General features: G+C 40.8%; 5 protein-coding genes across 5 annotated transcripts; 3 read left to right on the top strand and 2 right to left on the bottom strand.

Annotated features, from left to right (window-relative positions):
- Nucleotides 1–5602: 5602 nt before the first annotated feature.
- On the bottom strand, nt 5603–7764 carry LOC145703233 (protein disulfide-isomerase-like). The gene is made up of 6 exons (XM_081780568.1): nt 7599–7764; nt 7295–7392; nt 7013–7251; nt 6623–6968; nt 5962–6576; nt 5603–5914 (listed from the first exon to the last, which is right to left on the bottom strand). Exons 1-6 carry the CDS (start codon nt 7726–7728, stop codon nt 5843–5845), a joined length of 1500 nt encoding a protein of 499 aa, XP_081636694.1. The 5' UTR covers nt 7729–7764; the 3' UTR covers nt 5603–5842.
- Nucleotides 7765–8917: 1153 nt separating this feature from the next.
- On the top strand, nt 8918–11004 carry LOC145701654 (uncharacterized). Its single transcript, XM_081778868.1, has 7 exons — nt 8918–8977; nt 9058–9113; nt 9160–9507; nt 9696–9699; nt 9734–10075; nt 10694–10794; nt 10849–11004. Exons 1-7 carry the CDS (start codon nt 8923–8925, stop codon nt 10972–10974), a joined length of 1032 nt encoding a protein of 343 aa, XP_081634994.1. The 5' UTR covers nt 8918–8922; the 3' UTR covers nt 10975–11004.
- A 37-nt stretch (nt 11005–11041) lies between these two features.
- Nucleotides 11042–19843, top strand: LOC145703231 (signal-induced proliferation-associated 1-like protein 1). The gene is made up of 13 exons (XM_081780565.1): nt 11042–11258; nt 11674–11829; nt 12106–12195; nt 12244–12346; nt 12469–12630; nt 15696–15790; nt 15833–16085; nt 16129–16340; nt 16386–16584; nt 16686–18772; nt 18816–18958; nt 19001–19254; nt 19453–19843. The coding sequence occupies exons 1-13, from the start codon at nt 11074–11076 to the stop codon at nt 19570–19572; spliced, it is 4059 nt and encodes a 1352-aa protein (XP_081636691.1). The 5' UTR covers nt 11042–11073; the 3' UTR covers nt 19573–19843.
- Nucleotides 19844–20010: 167 nt separating this feature from the next.
- Nucleotides 20011–20801, top strand: LOC145703235 (uncharacterized). Its single transcript, XM_081780571.1, has 3 exons — nt 20011–20269; nt 20315–20400; nt 20445–20801. Exons 1-3 carry the CDS (start codon nt 20033–20035, stop codon nt 20674–20676), a joined length of 555 nt encoding a protein of 184 aa, XP_081636697.1. The 5' UTR covers nt 20011–20032; the 3' UTR covers nt 20677–20801.
- On the bottom strand, nt 20793–22092 carry LOC145703234 (uncharacterized). Its single transcript, XM_081780569.1, has 3 exons — nt 21866–22092; nt 21240–21818; nt 20793–21189 (listed from the first exon to the last, which is right to left on the bottom strand). The coding sequence occupies exons 1-3, from the start codon at nt 22072–22074 to the stop codon at nt 20853–20855; spliced, it is 1125 nt and encodes a 374-aa protein (XP_081636695.1). The 5' UTR covers nt 22075–22092; the 3' UTR covers nt 20793–20852.
- Between the last annotated feature and the right edge of the window lies 1 nt (nt 22093).

Below are 22093 nucleotides of genomic sequence, written 5' to 3'. Positions count from 1 at the left end.
AAAAAGCTACATCTACAGGTAGCTGCCAAGTGTATATAAACAAAATGTCCTGTTCGCGGACCGCAACGCATAATATTCCGCTGTGAGGATCTTTTTCCTAAAAATAGCTCAAACAAAATGGAAATCCTTTTGTTAGATTACGGCATGTCGTGTTTGTTTGGGCTTTGACGCTAGAACAAGGCGCGAAGTGGGGCGGTACTTTTCCTTTCCGCCGAAGCTCGTCACGAAGAGCTGACATGTTTGAGGCATGTCATTAACAAGCTTCGACAAAGGAAGGTGTATTTTGCAACAGATTAATCAAGATAGTTTATTTTGCGCCGCCAGTTCCCGCCGTTTTGTTTCTTTTTACAAAGACTTTTCAGCAGCGTGCGCAGCGAAAGAAAAAGCATGAGAACGATATTTCCGGCCAGGGTAAAGCTGCCGCAAATATACAAATCCAGGCTGGCGTAGGACCGCTTAGATGTGTCAAAACTCTTGTAGTTCCCATAGATCCTGTCAGAGGATAGAGACATTATCAAATTGATTATGGTAGCATGTGGGATTTGGCGATGTTTGCTTCACATTCTCCTTCATTCTGGTATTGGTATTTCTAGTATATTTTCTCTTGCTTTATTTCTACTTCCAGGGATGGTTTTTTTAAATATTTCACTTACTTTCTCGAAAGTTAGCTTAGAGAAAAACATCAAACCTTTCATAATGAATGAACTATTATGGTTTCCTAAAACGCATCAATAATTACGCAAATTTGAGAGGCGGTGGAGGTGTCTAAATCACTGCGCTCCACTCTTCATGGTGGAATTAATAAGTCATTATCGCGGAAATTATCGGCGATGTTGGATGGGGTGCGAAGGTTGTCGCCTAATTTGCCGGATATCGGTTTTGCCGTTTTTTGGTGAGGCCGCTCGGAATTGACTTTCCAATCCTCTTAATGACTTCATCTGCGCCCTAGTGGCGCCGGAATTCCGCGACAAAACTCACACCGGACGGTCGGTCCAACCTTCCACCGGATTGAGATCCGCAGGAAAGAAATACACGCCCTTTTCGAAAGGTCAATTTTTTCAATTTGATAATTTGAGTTTTCTCATAACGAAGCGTACCCCTTGAATCACCCCTGAATAAAAATAAACAGTGTGAAAGAAGGAAACGTTTAGATATCCGATCGGTGCACCTTATTGCACAAACCGCATCAAGCTCAATTTATACAATTATGATCACTACGTTGAATCAAAATTCGATTAATCCCACTTCACCTTGAAAACATATCTCCTTTCTTCTTCCAACAAATTATCGTCAATTAGCACAATCAAAATTCCTTCGAATTGATTCTCCTTTTTTTTCGCCCCTTGTGTTGTGAAAATATTTGTCCCATGCATGGGTACAGTTTTGAAAATAACCGGAAGGATCGGCAAGGCAATTAGTATCCTCTTTCGAAGATGTCATAGCACAAGAGGTCGAAAAGGTCTGTTTCGGTTGAGGCCTCTTCGACACTAATTTCTTGTTTGGGAGACACACTTTCATTCCTCTTATCCAGCTAACACTGTATTTCTTACATCTACGATACATAAGTGAGAAGTGTCTTTGCCCAGAGTTTTTCCGAAGACTTTTGATTAGAAATTTACGCTTCATAATTCTCGCGAAAGTCTCAAAAAATGTCCAATATTTTGACGTTGAACCACATTTTTGAAGCTTCATTCACAACTTTCTTCAGAAAGGTGGATATATTATGGACAGTAATGTAAGAAAGTATCTATTTCTTCCTTTAGAGCTATCTATGAGTAGAAAGAGCATCAAAAACGCAAGAAAAACGAACGCGAAAAGTGTAAAACCCGACCGAGCGGTGTGGTAAGGGGGCGCCCGTGTGCATAAAGCGGAAATGGCAAACGCGAATCCTATCCGATCGGAAACCCGCTCCGCCAATCAACGTTCTCCGCTTGTTAGAAGGTGGCGCACTTCCTTTTTCATACACTTCAGAATCTGTCAGCAAGTGAACGAGTTACAGTTGGTCATCTGCTACTAAAGCAGAGAGGCTTCTAATACTGTCTTGAAAACGTTAAGGAGAAATGGCTTTTTGCGGATTCTTTTGTCGAGAATTTTGACGCTTTCCCAGGCGCCTGGAAAATGGGTGGTGGTGGTAAAAGGGTGGAGCTTTTTCACAAATACCTTTGATCAGAGCTCGACATGAATATCTACCGACTTTGTTGACTTTGGGACTTTTTGTAGAGGCCATTTCCCAGCACTTCTAATTGCCAATTACCATTCCTCAGAGAAACCAGCCTGTTCTTTTTGCCGGTATATCTGAAATCTTTCAAAAGATATTTTTTGCAAGAAAAACATTTCACGATGGTTACCCTCTCAAAATCGCAGTACTACTACAAGACCCTTGCGACTAAATTTTGGGTCTATTTATTATTTCAAAATTCATGGCACATGATCGTCAGCCCACAAAGGGGGAAATAAACGAATGTTGTTGTTTGTAAATTAGCTGGTTGAAAGAGTTAGCCGTGGCGGAAAAGGCCAGCATTCTAATTTTCCGACGCGGGAAAGAGAAATTTATTTTCCCAACTTCTCAATTTTCCACAACTTGAGCAAATTTACATTTATTCGCCGAGAAACATCATGTTTAACATGTTTATGGCATTACAATTCTTCAAAGGCGGCGGCCGAACGAGAATTACTTTCGGAAATCCAAAGCGTAATATTTTATGTTTTCCACTTTTGGCACGCTTTTATTACAGTCATCGCGCTGTAGATTCTTCTACGGGATCCGGAATCCGGACGACTTTACCTGGGTCTTTGACCGAGAAGCTATTTAGAAAAGAATTTTCTCGTTGACGGATTTATTGCTTTTCTGGGCAAATGAAAGTGACAGGAAGCAAATCTGGATGGGATTATGCGCGGTCCTGGTGAAATTTGCGAACTGTCTTGTTCTCTGCCAACTATCAGAGGGCCTCCTGTCCCAGCTTCGACAAAATATAAACAGATTCTGCGCAGAAACAAACGGAACTCGGTTTCATTGAGAAGAGGCAAGAGTGGACTCTTCCGAAAAACAAATCATGAAAATAAATCTATGAAAAAAATTTGACTTCAAAAAGTTTTCCACAAAAACAGATAGAAATCATAATTATCAAAATCTTTCCCTTATTTGGCCGGCGCGGGTGACCTTATTCGTAAATAAAACAGCGGCAAAAGGCGTAAATCAATCACACTTGGCTTCGGAGGTGGTGCTCCTTCATTGTCTGGTCGACAGTGTTGCGTTTTTGGTATTATGAAAAGGGATGGAGCGGCGTCAGGAGCCGTCAATTTTCACGACTGAGCCCGTCCGGTTGGCGCCTTTGCTAAAATGTTTAAACGAAAATGTCGCGTTTCCTGCATTTCAACGCAGGCGCATCACACTTACATCCTTTGAATTTCGCCAAAGCGAGACAGCAATGAAAATGCACGCGGTTTCACACGCCGACGCAAAGTTAAATAAACCCAACCGGACGTTTTCAATTTCGACAAAGATGTTTGACGCGCGGTAATGGCCAATTAGGGGTTGAAAGATTCCTAGAAAGAACTCATTGATGGTTGGATAAAATCAAGAGGTTTTGTCAAAGTGGGCTACCGTAAGCCTTCTATACCTGCGGAAATCATTTCGGAGCCTACAGGTACTATATTTGGACTCGTAGTCGGGATGTTCTTAAAAATATTGCTAGTAGAGAAATCGACATTCGAGTGAACACGTTTTATATAACATTTTTCTTGTCAAATGCATTGTCTAACATCATCTTGATATATGTAAAATTGTATTTGAATATTTTGCAAACGTCTTGTACCCAAAATCCTTGAAGATATTCCCATCTTCACGATTGCTAAACACGTAAGTAACAATTTTGATCAGTACTTCTTTCTTTTGTTTGTTAAAAATGCTGATTTGAGTAGATTCTGAAATGCTGCGACACTGGCCTTTTGTGTGCTATTTCGGAACTGATCGATTGAAATGAATCGTCTGGCTGCGCTCGCCTCTTGGTGCCAGCTTGCCGCCACCACCACCAGAAGGAAACGACGACCGCACTGCAACAACATAAATAGATTAACAATGGAGCCAGGCGACAACTGACGTCGCTTTTCTGATTTTCCTTCCTTCTTTTCCTGTAATTGAAATACACAACAAGTAAACTATGTTTTTCTACTTAGACTTCTACTACTAGACTATACGGTATATACGGTATAGACTATACGTTAATTGAATTTATTGAAGACAGTCTAGTAATCGTGACAATTCTTTCGTTTTCTTGTTTTCAAAATTTCAGTTTTCAATATAAGACATCTTTCTTCTAGTTAAAATTATTAACTAATCTTAACTCGAAGAAAAATTTTGCATATTCAAGCTGATCATTTTATTTTCCATATTAACTGAACAAAGGTCGACTCTCGAAATATAAATCCAGAGTTGAACACTTTATGGCGCGACTGAGTCGATAAACTCGGCAGGAGATGCTACCTGCTGCGAGAAATAACTAGCAAAAAATCATGATACCAATCAAACGAACAACGAAAGATACAGGTGATAATATTTCCATTCGATAGAATCGGAATTCACGTTATTTTTCTTGCAAACGAAAGAATGATAAAAATGTATTCATAAAACTGCATACGCTCTTCTTTCAAGTGGCTTTGGCAGCGTGACCGATTCAATCTTGCGGTCCTCTTTTTTCTCGCGCTATATTTTTCGCGGATTTTCGCCGCCTAATCCAAAGAAATGGAAGTGCCCCTTCTATGACTAGCCTTTTATGTTTGCATAGGGGAGAGAGGTAGTCGTGGCGTTTTCATACTTTGGGTGCGATTTGGCGGTTTTGCTTTTTCACGCGCTTAGGATTCACCACGGATTCTAGTATCAAGTGTGGCTTCCATGCAGCAAATGGAAATGGAAGAAAAAAAAAAGTCACACCTCGGTACCGAATGCGGGCGACCGCACTCTGCGCCCGGAATATCCATCTCGCGGTCGGCTCAGCCTCGCACAAGTCAAAACAGATCGGCCAACCGGCATCACAAATACTACTTACAGTACTTCACTCAAGTCGTAAATATAGTTGAGCAGGTGGTAAAGAAGGAAATCGAGGTGTGAAATTTTGGCGCAGGATGAGACGCTAGAAATTCGAGCGCCGGAGCTGGATTCTTTTTCCTTCCAGATCTTGAGCTCAATGGAAAATCCTTTTCTGGGTAAATTTTCAATGCCTAGCCAAGAGATGGAAATAGCAATGGCTTCAATTTTATTAAAAAATAAACAAGCGTTAATTATATTGCGATGGTAGTCTTTGTTGATTGCATCTTTGCAGATGCTTTAGCATGCTTAGATTCGCACCAAGTTTTCTTTCATAGAAAAGAAGGTATGACTTATACTTTGTCAGAGCTTTATAAATAATGATGAGCTCCATTCTTTATTTTATGCTATCATTCATGCTCTCTAGTCGAAAAAAAATATTAAAATATGCTTGGCTTTTTACTCATATGGTCGATGTCCAGTTTCTTGAGGAAAATCAAGACAATCAAGGTTGATTTTATAGAAAAAAACACATTTTTGGTGAGAGACTTTCAGAAAAGCCACTCTCTGACTTGATGATTACAGTATTATTCTTAGGTTTATTGCACTTGACGCGATCACTGTGTAATTGAACAAAGGATTCAGCTGCAGAACTTGAGGAGACTACAGTATCGTTTCAAATAGATAGGAATCACTATATGTTCTTTGGAAGGACGAGGGTAGAAAATATTGTTTTGCTCACACGTGGCAATTCTAGCAGTTGTTTCAGTTGTTGCGAAATTAATTGTTTAAAAGTGTTAATTTTAATAAATGAAATCTCTAGAGCTCATCGTGACCTTCTTCGTCATCGTAATCTTCATAATCCTCGTCTTCGTCGTCGTAGTCCTCGTACTAAAAATCCAAGGTTATATGATGAGTTCCACTTCTGGAATTCTTACGTCTTCATCATCATAATCGTCTCCTGCTCCATCATTGCCCTCGGTACCGTCGGACTCAACAAAAGTGATGAGAGCTTCGAGAGATCGATCGCCTTCGTATTCAATGACATCAGAATCCTCTCCCTTGGGGAAGAACTTGATCGTTGGGAAACCCTGGACATCGACACCTTCGAATTCGTTGGCGGTAGCGTCGGTCTTGGCGATAACAACGTCGTCTCTATCAGCAAAGTGCTTTCCAAGCTTCTCGTAAGTTGGCTCGAGCGCTTTGCAGTGTCCGCACCATGGGGCGTAGAATTCAACGAGGACGTGTTTGGCTGGATCTCGGACGGTCTCTTCAAAGTTCTTGCCGACAATGACGAAAACTGGTCCATCGTTAGACTCGGGAACATCTTCGGACATCAAATGTCGAGTAATTTCACCGCTTTCAACACCGTTGACGAATCCGGCCAAAGAGGTTGCGGAGATCTCCTCGCTTGGTGGCTTGAATTTGGCCATGGAGTCGCCCATTTGGATGAGACGGACGGCTGGGCAGTTTTCTTGAGTGAGGCCGAAGAATTCGAGAACACGACCGTTGTCTTCAACGTCGCAATCAACAACGACAAAGAGAGTTTTGCCCTACATAGCTTGATTACAAGAATGTTCTTTAATGATTATTTTTCACCTTGAAGTCCTTGGCAGCAGCGGCCATGGCAGCGTAGTTATCATCGTATCCTTCAGCAGATTTGGCGGCAAAGAGAAGAACATGCTGAGTAATATCGCCGCCGAAGATCTTTGGAGCAGTTTCGTCGTTGAATTCGTTGACGAGAGGAAGAGACTCGGAATTGACAAAGGCGGTGATTTCGTCGGCGTCGTTGGCGCCAGAGTAGTCGACTCGGTTGTCGTCGAACTTCTTGAAAAGGGCGATTTTGCCGGCATCGACTTTGAGCTCGGCGGCGGCGGCTTCGTCGAGGACGCCAAAGACGACATCATCGATGGAGTCGGCGGCGGCGATGAATTCATCAGTCTTTCTATTTAAAAATGAATAAAATGGAAAAGATAAGGAACTGTCTACCCGTTAATCAAGACAATAACATCGTTGTCGTCCACAGCTGCTTTGGCTGCATCAGCGCCGCTGATCTCAATTGCCGGAGGTCCCGATTTCTTAATTAGCCAAGAAACAATTTCGTCGGCTTGTCGTCCACCACCGTACTCGATTCCATTGTCTCGGTTGCCGTTTTTGAAGAATTTCAAAGTTGGGTATCCTCCAACGTCAAATTCTCCGGCGAGGTCGCCTTCTTCAGTAGCATCAACCTTTATGAAGAAAATTAGTGGAAAAGAAAAGGGCTGAAATTACTTTGACAAGCTTGATTTCAGGATTGGATTCGGCGAGTTTACCAGCAGCAGATTCGTATTCGGGAGCGAGTTGTTTACAGTGACCACACCACGGAGCATCTAAAAAATAGTTCGAGTGAAATCCTGTTTGTTTCCGTGTTGCTCTAATCATGAAAAGAAGCTGTATGTAACAGATTCTGTTCAAAAAATGATTGGTCAATTTGTTGACTGTTTTAACCTTTTTCTATTTGTTTCGGAAAGGTCTGGTTATTCAACAAAACAAATGCCAGTTATTTGTTCAAAACAGCAACTTCTTTGCTACTTACAGAACTCAACAAGGACGAAAGCGTTGTTTTCAAGAATTTCGTCAAAGTTTTCTTTAGTTCCAACAAGAACTCCTCCTTCGCTGGTGATTTCTGCTGCCACGAGGGCTAACAATCCGATTATCGCTTTCATTCTAAATCGAAATAATTGATACTATTCATGAATTCATTGAATAGCATATTTAAAAATCATTAATGAGCTACCGCGAAGCATGATTTCCGAAAATGAAATTCATTTTTATTATAAAAATTTATCTATATTTCTGGCAAAAATCATTTGTAGCTTCTCATTCATCACTACCGAAAATCAAGACACCTGTTTTCAGAAAAAAATGCCTTATTTTTTTAATTCTAGCGCTAAAAAATTCTTGTTCTGTCGATTTTCCGTCGATCAGTAACTTCATGAATTCTCTGTCTTGAGTCAGTGAAGTGGTGCTTGAAAAAATGTGTCGGATTTTTTTGAATTTCCTTGATTAGCTCCTCCGGGCGGTGATAAAAGAAGAGTCGAACTTGCCTAGTCATGGCCGAGCCACAATTTTAATTGGGCGCGCGACTCTGACGCAGCACCGCTGCCCTGAAATCTAACCGAGAACCAAGCTACTGCACTTTTTCATCCCTCTTTCCTGATACCAGCGTCCGTGGCACAGTTTCACTACACTCATAGATTGCACTTATTCCTGATTTTTAATAGACCTTGTTTTTAAATTGAATTTCCCAACAGTACCATTTTTATAGGCTATAAAAAGCTTCCAGAAAGCCTAACCCAGACTGGGTGTTTACTGTAACAGTAAAAAAAGGTCGTGCAAATAATAATCTAGATTTTTTACTCGAAGCAAACCCGTAACTCCCGCTGAGAATGTCCATAGCGCCATTTTTTGGAAACTCATAAATACGACGCTACCGTTTGAAATTCTTAAAAATTATAATCAAATGAAAACTTTTTGATCAACCTTCATTAGTACCTTCTGGCCCATTCGTCACGAGTGAGGGTGTTTTTCATTCTCACAATTTATTGTAAATTTTTACTAATTCTTTATCAAATGATGTACAGTGGGGTCCCTGATGTACCAGTTAGAGTGAATAATCAAGCCTTTTGATTGCTGCTCATGAACCATGAATTATACTTTAAATTTTACTTCAGTTTATTAAATGATCTCTAAAATAATATGAATTCTTACTGAGTCATTCTTTTGGTTACTCCCTCTCTCCCTGTTCTCAAATAATTCTTCCTAAAATAAAGATAAACTCCAAAAAGCTCCTTTTTCTTTGTTCGTTCAAATTTTTCTCCATGAAAGTGTCCTTCAACATTTCATTATAGAAGAAAAAAATGTCGGAAGAAGGCGATTTCAACCCTGAAACACAGATTGTGATCAAATCTATAGTCAAGGGTCGAATTCGATTTTGAAACGTATGGATTTCGTTTTAGCGGTTTTGAAAATATAAATATAGAGCCTTTTGCTAGAAGAACTTGATGACAGGCACGCTAAGGAGACGAAATATTACGAAGACATTTTTCAGGTTCAAATTCGAAAGAGAAGTTTCAATTAGTGATTTTTGCTTTCAGAAACGCATTTCCGAAGCAGTGAACAAAAAGAGGATTAAAAAAGAAGTGAAGAAAGAAAGAGACGATTTGGACGACCGTCACGAAAAAGAAAAGAGTCGCCTTTTATTTTCGGAAAACGACGAGATCATCCTCGCTAAGCTCAGTCTTGAGGAAAAAGAATCAATCGCAGATTCAAAAGGAGAAGAATCAGAGAAGAGCGAAGAAACGAACGCTCAAGTGGAGAAGGAAAGCAAACTTTCGAAAACGGCGAAGAGGCGACTCAAGAAAGAGCAAGAAGAGAAAGAGAGGAAGGAAAGAATCAAGGCTGCTATTGATGAGGAAAAGACGCAAAAATATAATCTGAAAAAAGTATTTTGAGGGTAATAATTTTGAGCCCAGAGCTCGACAACCTGTGTTGAAATTCTGAGTCAGGATCCAGAAAAGACTGCGCGGTTTTCATAATATTCTTTCGGGATCCTGACTCAGATTTTCTACACAGGTTGCCGAGCCTTCTTTGAGCCCCTTTTCAGCTTTAGGAACAATTATGCTAATTATAGCTTTGTAGAAAAAAATTGTCATGTAAAAATTTAATAAGTCCGTTGCCCGCGGCCGTTTCAGTTCTTTTTCATAAAAATATTTTTCGATCTGGGATTTTTCTATTCTAAAGTTTGCGACTTGAAAAAGGAAAACGAGAAATTCCTGCGCGGCGAACTGACCCCAGCGGCGGTGGAGAAGGAGCGTCTCAATAATTTACTCAAGCAAAATGGACTCAAGCGAAAGTCGGTTCCCAGCGACGGTGACTGTATGTTCTCTTCTCTCGTGCATCAAATGAAAAAGAACAGGCCGAGAATTTCGGTCGAAGAATTGAGAGAAATTGCGGCCGAGCATTTATTGAAGAATAAAGAACAGTTCGCTGCGTTTTTGGAATCAGACATAGGAAACGGCGGTATTTTTTTACGAAAGTGAGATGATTTATATTTGAATATTTATTTGAAGGATCATACGTTGGTCTATCAAATAAGTGCTATTATGTTTTCATTTGATCAGTAATACAGGTATAATTTGAAAAATTTTCTGGATTTCCTCGAGAGGGCTGACGACCTACGGAATCTAATTAGGCAAGCTTCTGTTTCATTTTTTTTTTTTGAGATTTCAAAGGACAGATTCCTATTTTATACCTTTTAAAAAGGGCGCGAGGAGAAACCTCAGCGGGATTCGTAAATTTGCACTAGATAAAGGAGATCTGGGTTATCATTTGATCGTCATTTTTGCTTTTGAAATGTGACCTAGTCAGGCAACAATTTCAAATACTATAAATCTAGGGTTTACACTTTTATATTTCTTTTTCAAATAAGATCGATTGCTAACTGCTCAAGAAAGCACCTAAACGGACTTGTGTTCAAATAAAATCTCGTTTTATTATAATATTTTTGGGAATAATAAGATTCAAGATCAAAATCAGTGATTTTTAGGATTTGCAAAAGATCGGAATCTCTTCCCAAAATTTTCGCATGAAATTGACCGAAAGTTTATATTTTTGATGACGCCGTGATAGAGCTGTACTGCCAGAAATTAGTGAACGAGCCAATCTGGGGAGGTCAAATCGAACTGACTGCTTTGGCGGCTGCATTAGAAACGCGGATTCGTGTCATTCAGGTCCGTCCAAAATCATTCTCGATTGACAGATTTTTCAATGCCGTGTTTTTGTAGGCCGAGTCACCGAACGAGCTTTTCTTTGGCGAAGAGAAAAATGACGAAGAGAAACTTTTGACGATTATTTACTGCCGACACTTGTACGCTTCGGGAGAGCATTATGATTCTGTCGAGGCGATTTAGCTGACTTTTTCGCAATATATTTATAATCAAGCAAAATTGATTTTCAAAAATTTTTTTTTTTAGAAAATGGGACGAGTTTGAAATCGGCGTCGCGCAAAAATGAACGGGCGACATTTGCCTGTTTGGCTCAAGCCAGAAAATGAACACCGCATAACTCGCCAAAGACTGCGTTCACTGGGACCGGTTTCTGATCTTTCCAAGCCGCTTGGCTACAGTGAAGATGTCTCGCAATCGCTACAGTCACTTGTTCATGGAACTCCTATCGCTGCTGTTCAACCACTAAGGTAAGTCAACTAAGTCACAACTTGGTGATTATTTGAGATATTGCGAGAACACAATAATTATTATTGATGACAGTTTATTTAATGATAAATTATTGTAGGCAGAATGCAGTCTCTAGGATATTTTTCGAGATCTGAATCATTTCATAAATGAAGTGAAGATATTATAAAGGAGATTTTTCGTGAGCAAGTGATTCTTGATGTATTGAAATCATTTTAAAAATATAACGCAACAAAAGCGAAGGATTGTATTTATACGCTGGAAGCAGATGATTTTCTTTGCAAGTGCTCAGAACAGTTGTTTTGCAGCAGTAGATCGCCGGCTGCATTTCTATCTCCAATAGATGCCTATCATAGAATCGAATCTCGGCACTAGTAGTGACTCACTACAGATTAGCTTTAACATTGCCTTTTTCAGAAATACACATGGTTCCAAATCACAAGGCGAGCTCCAAAGCCATCGCTACGTTCCTACCCGTACTGACTCTCCAAATCTGGAATTTGGTGATTCCGAAACTGCCTCGCTTCCTGACAGTACTGCTCGCCATGATTTCGAAGTTTTTCAGCCTACAAGGTAGACCTTATCCTCCGCCCTCCCCCGAAAATCCTCTCCTTATCGAAAATTTCCTTCCCTTATCCTCTTGTATCACCTAGCGCTAGAAAAATACCCGAAACAACCTAAAAGCTCATCAGAGTAAGATTGAAAGGGTATTTATAAGTGTGAGAGGATTTCACGGTCAATTAGCTTCTTTGTTTCGACTCTCTCCTTCAATGCCTGAGCCCCTCCAGCTCGGCCAGAGTCAATAACAAGCAGGAATAAGAATACCCAATTTCCAATAATTTTTCTTAGGCAAGCTTGGACCCCCGCTGCGCAGAGACGGAACATTTCCACCGCCTTGCCTCAACAACCCCTCTATGGTTCGTTGCAATCCTTTGACAGGTCCAGATTGTTTCCATTTTAAAAGTCGTTGAAAACTTTTCTTTTCAGTTTTATTTTTACCCCACACTCGCAAGATCATTCCAGCGCACTGACGAGGAAAAACCTCCGATACCACCAGAGGCAATCGCTGCCAGAATCAAAGCCGAACAAGGAAAAGTGATTTACGACTTTTTCATTATGAAAGGATTTCATTCTTTTTTAACTAAAATTTCAAAATATTTGCATCGTTTTTATGCTTTGTTTGAAGTTAGCTGGTCATAAATCCGTCCACAGCGTAAAAAGACATTCCTGAGTCAGAGTCGAGATCGATTGGACGTCCTGGTCGGGAAGTTGAGCTCGAGCAAAAAGGACGAAGACTATCGATCAGCCCAGCAACGGCGCCGTCGCGAAGGCACTTTGTCACCGCGCAGTACCGAGTACTCGCTCATGATTCAGGCAACGGTTTCGGAAATGCACTCATTATTTAGTATTTGTACTTTTTGCTGGCTTATTCACCAGTTCAAAGATGCGGAGGAGGATTATTTTTGTCAATATAAATCAAAAGTGATCAAATTTTCAATTTTTTTATGACACGGTGCTATCGGATTCTCATCAGATAATTGAGGTTGGTTTTGAGGATTTTAAGTAAGTCAGTGATATTTGAAGGGTCTTCTCATGGTCTTGCCTACTACGAATAGCACTGTAACCGACCCCGTCATGATGTCTGGCCATATTTTAAGAACATCGTAAACAGAAAAGGCCAAAATTGTCCTGCCAATTACTTGAAGCTTATTCATACGCGTGTACAACGTCAGAAACGTCCAAATTCCATCTCTTCAATTTTAATGAGTATCGGTCTCTTCTGATACTTCCAATTTTACAACCCTACCCAAGAGGATCGTATATTTTCAATTAAACACCGCTCCCTGCCCCATTCAGCCCTCAATATAGCAAAAAAAGTTCACCTTCCCTACAAAGATGTTTTGAATAAAAATTTTTATTATTTGTCGAGTAAGCTTGAGGGACACGATCAAAACCAAGCGTTAGGAGGCTCGTGCGCGATCATAAAACTTCGACGGATGAGATTTTTTTTTCGTTGTTTGAAGGAGTTTTTGAAGAGTTTGAATTGAAGAGAAATTGGATTTGAGGAATTTGGAATCGTAGAAGAGAATTTTGAGGTAAATGCCTTTTTTGGTGTCAAATCAGAAGCTTTTTAAAGAAGCGTATTCCAGTTTTAATATTTAATTGACAGACGCGTCAAAAGTTGCGTCTCGTTGTCACATAAAGTTGTTACCATAAAGTACAGCGTCTTTCTCTTTAGTGAAAGCTTTATTTCGTGCACACAATTCTCTTTTCAAAAGAGCGCAGAAGCACAAATAAAACGATCAAATTTGATTCTCCGCGACGTTCTACCATTTGCTCAAGAATCTACGAATTCCAGCGCAAATTCATAACCAGAACTAAGTTTGCAGAGAAAAATCAATAGAACGGAAGGCGTAGTATAGCGACTTTTTGGCAGTTCTGTCACGTAGAAAAGACCTTTATCGCTCTTTTTTTGTTTTCATAAGAGATCGAACGAGAACCTGGGCGAAAGTTTACAAGGTGATTAACCTTTGATTTTCATATGCTAATCAACTGGCAACAATTACTTTTAATTTTTTATTGGCCCTAAAAGTCTTACTTTTTGGAAGACTCATGAAAATGATCATTGAAAGAACTATTTTGTGCTAGAAATTAGTGTTCTAAATAAATAAACAAGATTCTCATCATAATCACAACTATTTTTCTAGCGCCATATACAGCCAGAGACGCTCAAGAGGAACCAAAAAGAGAGAAAAATACGTTTTCAATCAATAATCATTCGAATGCGCTGAGCGAGCGGAAATAGGGCTCATAAAAAATGGAGCGACCCAGAAGCTCTTTTCGAAAATTTTTTTCAACGAGGAGGAAGAATGAAATTCCGGAAGAGGATGATTTGTTTCAAAACAAACGATCGTTTTCGGTCATTGATCGTCTGAGGCGATTTTCGAGGAGAAAAGATAAACTGAATGTTGAGAAAATTCATTCAAGGTTTGGAGAAAAGAATGGTCTAATTTGTATCGAGAAATTCTAGCGAGATGTTTGTCCCACCAGATTTAAACCGTCCCAAAGTGGTCTTTCGATACAGAAAGCATGCGCCAGAAAACGAGGCACGGATCAATTTCGAGCTTCATTGTTCTCAAAATCTCAATCTGTTAGCTCAGAACACACACAAGTCTTTTTGAGTGGATATTTCAGACATTTCAGACGTTTCAGGGTGTCCCTGTTGACTTTTACGCTCCATTGATTTAGACCTGAATTCAGGTGCTGTTTAAACAACCAGAATTCGTTTAATTTATGATTTTACTGAAGTGTTTTTACATTTTAACGAACGGAATTTATGACGCTAGAAAATCTTCCGAGGTTTTTCTTCAAGAATACCAATAATTTTTGACCTGAAATCATCATTTTCCGTCTTTTTGAACACTTTTGTTTACGAAACTATGGACAAATTTGTTTCCCCCCACAGGAAAACAAATGAACTCATTAGTTCGAAAAGGCAAATTTACTCTTCCCAATAACAGTAATCTTGGGGGAAAAATGAGCTCGGAATTGATCCATCCAAGCGCGAACAAATAATGAAACGCTCTGATGGTACATTGGTTACAGTAATCCCGCGGCGCTCCTCTCGTGAGAACGTGAATAATGTTGTTCTCCCCGTGGACGCTGCTGCCTCGCACATGAATGCAGCAGGAGAGGATAAAGCTATTTTTATTAAATTATATTGACATACCTTTTACGCTTTTCAAAAATTCAGGGCCTGAATTTCAGGCTCAATGACAGTCAGAGATTTTTGAAGCTTAGTAACACCCCCAAAAACAGGAAATACAATTTTCAATGTGTAAATTTGTCAAACGAGTATCCCAACCAAAAGCCCCCAGAAGTCAAACCGTCCGATTACCCAGCGAAAGTACCATGGCCAAGTTACAAGCCTTAGACCGTTCCCTCTCAAGCAGAATCGCAGAAAGCGAAAAGGCCCGGGCTCAATCTTTCCCTTTTATCGACACTTTTACGATTACTACAAAGGCTTCATTTTTTCTCACGTTCATTTCTTTTTTGTTATTTTACTGACTATGGCGCGCGGAGTGGGATTTACTCGCTTGGATTACTTGTCATTTCATTTTGAATACGTGTGTTTGAATACGGCATCGGTATCTTTTGCGCTCGCCTCAGTGGATCACTGGATGAGTAACTTTCTTATTGTGAAGATTTTTAACAATTTAAAGTGTGATTGAAAAATCAGAAACATGAAATACCACAATAAGAGAAATTCCACAGTTTTTGGGGTCGAGATGTCAAATCAGTTTTTAGTCATTTTTCATTGAAAGTTTATTGACCCAAAAATAGCAAGCCACCAAAGTAGCATAAGATTGAGCCACCATCAGCGGCCTAGAGGGAAGAAACGGCTTTCCGTAAAAGAAATTTTCCGAAACCGAACTCAGAGAGCCACCCATGTCAAACCTGGAAGCGAATCTGGATACGAGCCTGGCCAAAGCTCCGCATCCGATATTTCGACAATTGGAAAAAATGACAAACGGTATGTAACATATCGAATCCCTATTTTTAATTTATTCGGTAGTTTTCTGGCAAGAAGAAGATGGTTCGCTCACCATGACGCGCAGTCGACAGCATTTGAATTTGAACCGATGAAGAATCTCTTCGACAGAATGAATCGAAGATCCTACATTGCTACGGGAGCATCAGCTGCTGTTTTCAACTCAGCGCTAGAATCAGAAGTAGGCTCAGAAGATGAGCTGCAGAAGCTGGCGAACTCGCTCGTTTCGGACGCTGGTGATGGTAAATCCAACAAATTGGTCGTCTCCTGTCCTCAGGTAAAAATAAAAATAAGGTTGTTTTTGCAAACTGTGAATTTAGTTCCGCAACGAAATTGGAACTGAAAAGGAAGTTGTCCTTCCAAACGTCCGTCCTGAACCGATGCAGCGAGGGGAGTACAGACAGGTCTTAGATACAGGGAGAACAGCGACGGTCTTTGAAGGATTGGGAAAACCTGTAAATGGTTTCCTCCTCGAAGGTCAAGATCACGGGCAAAAATATTACTCGAAATACTTTCTTGAGAAACCTCACAGGTAGATTCTTTCTTATTTCGAGAAATTTATATATCGTTTTCGAAGTAATTACATCGGAGAAGACGAGAGATACGGCCCAGTCTCTATCAGCATAAGAAGAGAAAAGCGCGAGGAAATCGCAAGGAAGGAAAAATCAATCAACCTTTATCGAATAATCATCAGAACTGCCAGTTTATATGTTCTTCGCGGATCAATACTGGAGGAGCTTATTCCTCTTGGTCGCAATTCTAGCCAAGTTTCACAGGTAAAGAATTAGCCATAAAGTGATTGTAATTTGTCTTTATTTTTTTCGGTTTCCCTTGTTGTCCTTACACGCAAATAAGCTCTACTAAAAGTCAATTTAAGCGAGATTGCTTGATGCATATTCTCCCCGAACTCGACATCTCTGTTCTTCGCCGATGCTCGGAAGACGCAAAAGACTTGCTCCAAAAACTCGACGAGAAAGCAGAGCAAGAACACATCAAAGTCGGCGTGCTTCTCTGCAAGCGAGGGCAATCATCTGAAGAAGAAATGTACAACAACACAAATTCTGAATATCTAGACGATTTCATGGGCGTGCTGGCGAACAAAGTAAGGCTCAAGGGTTTTACTGGCTTCAGAGCTGGTCTGGATGTTCGCGATGATTCTACTGGAATGTATTCTTATCACACAACTCACCGGGAGACGCAAATCATGTTCCATGTCTCCACACTTTTGCCCTTCTCGTCACAGAACTCCCAACAAGTAGACAGAAAACGCCACATCGGGAACGATGTCATTTCGATAATTTTTCAAGAGCCAGGGGCGAAGCCCTTCTCCCCAGCTACAATAAGAAGCCAATTTCAACACATTTTCATTATCGTTCGCGCCGTTCCGACCGTCTCTGGCGGCTTAAATTACCAAATATCAGTTTCGAAAGCGAAATGCGTTCCTGACTTTGGCCCCGCTGTGCCAGCGGATGCTACTTTCAGAAGAGACAGTGTCTTGCGCGACTTTCTGCTGACAAAAATCATCAACGGCCGAAATGTCATTCCAAAAGTGGGAAAATTTGCGAACTTGGCAATCGATATGCGACGCAAATTTCTCCGAAATATATTGGAAAATTGTTCGTTGGACGCGCACGGAATCGAAAATTCTAGCAACCGGTTTTCGATCTTCAAGCGATCTGAGAAGAGAAGAGCGAGAGTTCCAGCGGAGATCGAATCCCGCGGTGGGGTGATTTGGAAAGTCGAAAGTCTAGTTCCTGCTCATGGGGCAAACGCGAGGCTGTACACTTTCAACTTGGTACTGTCGCACGAGCAGATGGCGCTTGTCCTGCCGCAGAATGGGAACGGATCCGACCCGGGTATATTTGAAAATACAGTTCCAGGCACTGCTGTTTTCTCGATCTATCCAAAGGCGCTGCTTGGTTGGACTCTTTATGGCGACAAAGATCTTGTCATTTTCTACGGGACCGGCGACTTTATTCAATTCTCGTTGAAGAACAAGAACGACCGATCTGATCTCATTACTCGTCTGGATTTTGTTTCCCGCGGCGTTCACGGTCTCTATCCTCCAGCTTCGGCGACGAGGACGATTGTTATCAACAGAAAACAGCCAGGGATGCAACTCGGATTTCACATTTCCTACGAAGGCTTTGTCAATCAAGTAGACGAAGGAAGCGCCGCTCACGACGCCGGTCTTCAAAAGGGTTCAAGAATCGTCCAAATCAACAGCTCTATGCTTGCGAATCTCAGCCACAACGACATGATCGAGTGTCTCCGCTCCCTCCCACAAGTTGTTCTTTGTCTATTGCCTCCATCCCGTTTGACCGGGCAGAGCAGGTACACTCCTCGTGATGTCTGGACACTCGTGCCAAGGCTCCCAAATATTCAGCCAGAAGACGCTCCCTTGGAGGAACCGGAAGAGCATTTCACCGATGACGATGACTCACCAAACGTCCTTGAGAACATTTATGACATGGTTAAATCGGACGATACTGCTCACACGAGCCACACAGGAGATTCCAGCACAGAAAGCGATGTGGACCGATTTGAACTGCAAAATACGCACATTATGTCCGGCGAAACGCTCCCTTATCAAGCAGCAGCAATGCACAAGGAAACCTTCAGAGACAAGGTTGAAGACATCGTCCGACGGCAAAGCCCCAAGATATTCGAAAGAAGAAGGCGGTCGATGGACTATTCGGCCAATTTTCAGAGCTCACAGCCAGATTTGACGTCAACACCACTGCAGACTTCTGTAAAAAGCACGGAAAAGGATCAGCTGACAGCTTCAGCTCTTCTCGGATTGAGTGAGAAGACCTTTTCAAAACAAAACTTGGATAGCCACAACCAAAGCAGCAAATTTCCAACACCAAGAAACAAAATAATTAAGTCGCCAAGGAACAGTTCACCCAGTCCTGCTCAGAAAAGCACTCTTCCGCGGCATTTAGCATCGATACGAAATATTAGGTAGATATTTTTACGAAATATTCTTGTTTATTACTCGTTTTAGGGATAATCCCGTGGTATTTTGTAACTTTAAAAACGGCTCAATGCATTATCCACCGAGCAAGAGGCGGCCTGGGCGGGACCAATCGAACCCAAGACAAACTGACAGTAACAAACTTCAACAAGACCTTCTTAATTTAATCACAGGTATTTTTCAATCAATTTGCTTGCAGTAAAAACCCGCCCTAGAACCACTCCGACCCGCAGAAAGCCAACGAACACTAGAAAATAGCCGTGGGGAATCAACAGATGACGAACTGAGCCCACGAAAGTTCAATCACGAGCACCTGACCGAAGCTGATCGTCAATTCTCCGAATTTCACCAGAATCCGAGTTATACTCGTCGCGGGCGTTCTCCTGCGAAAAGACCAGCGAAAAGTTCCACAAACGGGGCTGATGATTTAGCTCGCCAAGTCGAGGAGTTGAGAGTTCGTTTGGATGAGGTAAAGCTCTTAAAATAAACAGAAGAATTGAACTTTTGTTTCAGTTTGAGGAGTAAAAGTTTTGTGAGTATTTTTAACCCGGAAATCAGCATTTTTAACTGCCGAAGATTTGTCATTTCTTAAAATAGCTCCAACTAACAAATTCCAAAACCCTCTTATTTGAAATAAGTTATTTCCAAAGCCTTACCAAAAATTAAGGAACAATCGCGAAACCAACAACTCGAAAGCGAAGTAACCACCCTTCGCCAAGCTAACCTGGCGCTGAACTCCACCACTAGCAACTCTACTCCGAAGCCGCGAAAAATTGACTACGTCTGAAATTAAAAAAGAGACAAAGTGCAATTGCCCATCTACCTCGAAAACACACTCCATTCTTTCTTTTCCTCCTTCTTTCATCATTCTGAGCATTTTATTTTATTTTCATGCTTATTTTTATCACTGGTTCAAAAAGACTCACAAAAAGACGATCCAATTGTCGAAATCTCTCTCGTTCATTCACAGATATTATTACCTACTGCCTTATTTGCTTTTAAATACAGTATTTTTCGCTCAATTTTAATCAAGAAGAATAAAATATAAATAATTATTACGATGGTTCTTTCTTTATTTGCTCAACGCATAATTCACCAGAAGATAATTTAATGTCAAAGGGAATCAGCGGGATAAACAGAAAATGTAGCATGGATTTTCCCGGTGTTTAGACCAAACTAAAGTTCGCAACTTAAACTCTCCCTCTTTCTTTCCTTAGAGCCGAGAAACTCTTATTTTTCGTCCTAGAATGCCGCCAAAAAAGAGATTCCCAAACTCGCGCTTCCAGCCTTCGCGGATCAAGAAAATCATGCAGACAGACGAAGAAATCGGCAAAGTAGCCAAAGCAGTTCCAGTCCTCATCTCTCGCGCGATCGAACTCTTCATGCAAAAACTCCTCCACGATGCTGAAACGGCGGTTAGTCAGTCGAAGACGTACAGAACGATTTTGCCACAGCATATCAAACAAGCGATAACAAATACCCAGGTAAAAAAGGGCCCTTTTGAAGAGTTGAAAATTTATGTGCTTTAGTCTTTGAACTTTCTCTCTGGACTCGTGGAAAACATCCCTGACCTGCCGCCTAGTGACAAATCGACACCAATTTCACGAAAACGACCGTAAGTCCCAATTTAGAAGAGCTCGCTTGAAATCCTTTCTTCAGGCACCCGAAAATGTCGAAGCAAGAACCCGCCGCTTCCTTCATTCACCCATCCGTTATCGTATCGCCTCCCATAAAACGGGAAAGATCAACCGACGAAGAGCCCACTCCTGAGCCCGCTCAAGTCTCACCACTACCACTCTCAGCAGCAACAGCTACGACAAGCTACGCTTTCAACGACAGCAACCCGCAAACAACTCCCGACTCGCTCACGAAGCCGACCATTCCCGGTTAAAAAATTATCATAGCTGTTCATTTTTGTCCACTGAAGAAGATTGTTACAGTCACTTTCATTTTTAAGTTTAGGAAAACTCGAAAAGAACGATTGTTGTAGTTGATAATAAACGTCTTTACTTGCCATTCTAGCAATTAAAGATTCACTTTGACATTGAATCTTTAATTTTGTTTTATTTACAGCTCGAACGGGATACAGCGATGTCCAGGGAATGTGATTTCAAAAGAAAGGCCTTCTTCGTCTTCAACTTCTAGCCAAGGTCCCATATTTTTCGTACCATCAACATCAACGAATACATCTTTCCGCTCAAGATAGACGTTTATTGTGACCTTGTATCTCTTCCCATATTCCATTTGAATGATTTCAAGTGGTTCGCCAAGATTCCAAAACGAATATAGAGCGAACTTTGAATCAGATCTTCCTTCCTTGGCTCGAAGCTCATTGATTCCATACTCCTGAATATAGAATTCCCCACTAGGTCTGTGATTATAATCAACTCGAATCTCCTGGGCGCTAAATAATATTATTTGAACAAATTTTGAAGATTATAAAAATGAACTCACAAGCAAAACTCTATCTCTTCGTCTTTAACACAAGCATCTTCGTCACCAAAATGATCATCCCATATCATGGATTCTGTGAAGAAAACGAACAAACCATAATTTCCTCCATGATACATCACCCATGCGTATTTCTCTGGGACTTCAGGAATGATATCAGGAATGTCGAACTCCCACCAATCACGATAATCACGATCCTCACGGTCAGGCACATTGAATATATTTCTGTGGAAATATCTGAGCATCAAGAATCCCCTAACGGAGTACAAGTACTTTACTGGGCACTTATCATGAGGCTCGCCATTGCCATCCCATTCAGCTTCCACGGCATCTTTGTAGTCAGCTAACGTGTGACCCAAAAAATCATCATCTTCATCTTTTGCCGAGACCATGTACTCATCAATCTGTAGAAAAATCATCGCTCGTCGAACCATATCAGGGAACTCTTCTGAACCATCTTTCAATTCTTCAAGCTTCTCAAGAAATCTCGGCGCCCACTCAATGTCCTTTTCGTGTTTGTCATGAAAACATTCGAAAAGACATTTTTTCATCGGAAGAGAGTACTTGATCATCGAGGAGTCACTATCAAAATCCTTATTGAACGGTAAAAAATGAATGTCAAAAACTACCTCTTGTTGCTTAGTTCAAAGTCGAAGAGAGTTTTGAAATACGGAAAAGTCTTACACAAGAAATCTATCTTGTACGATTTAGCATCATCTTCAAACTGGACAATTATTTCTTCTACTGGAACATCTTTCGGCTTTCCTTCTTGAAGAGGCTTCATAAAAACATCACCGGAATGAGCTTTATTCATTTCTTCGTTGGTATCTTTACTCATAATTTTGTCTTTTCTACCC

The sequence above is a fragment of the Oikopleura dioica genome, chromosome PAR (assembly GCF_907165135.1).
Source record: "Oikopleura dioica chromosome PAR, OKI2018_I68_1.0, whole genome shotgun sequence".
In the NCBI taxonomy this organism is placed as follows: domain Eukaryota; kingdom Metazoa; phylum Chordata; class Appendicularia; order Copelata; family Oikopleuridae; genus Oikopleura; species Oikopleura dioica.
The sequence above is the reverse complement of the archived record's forward strand: the minus strand, read 5'-3'. Positions and strand labels throughout refer to the sequence as shown.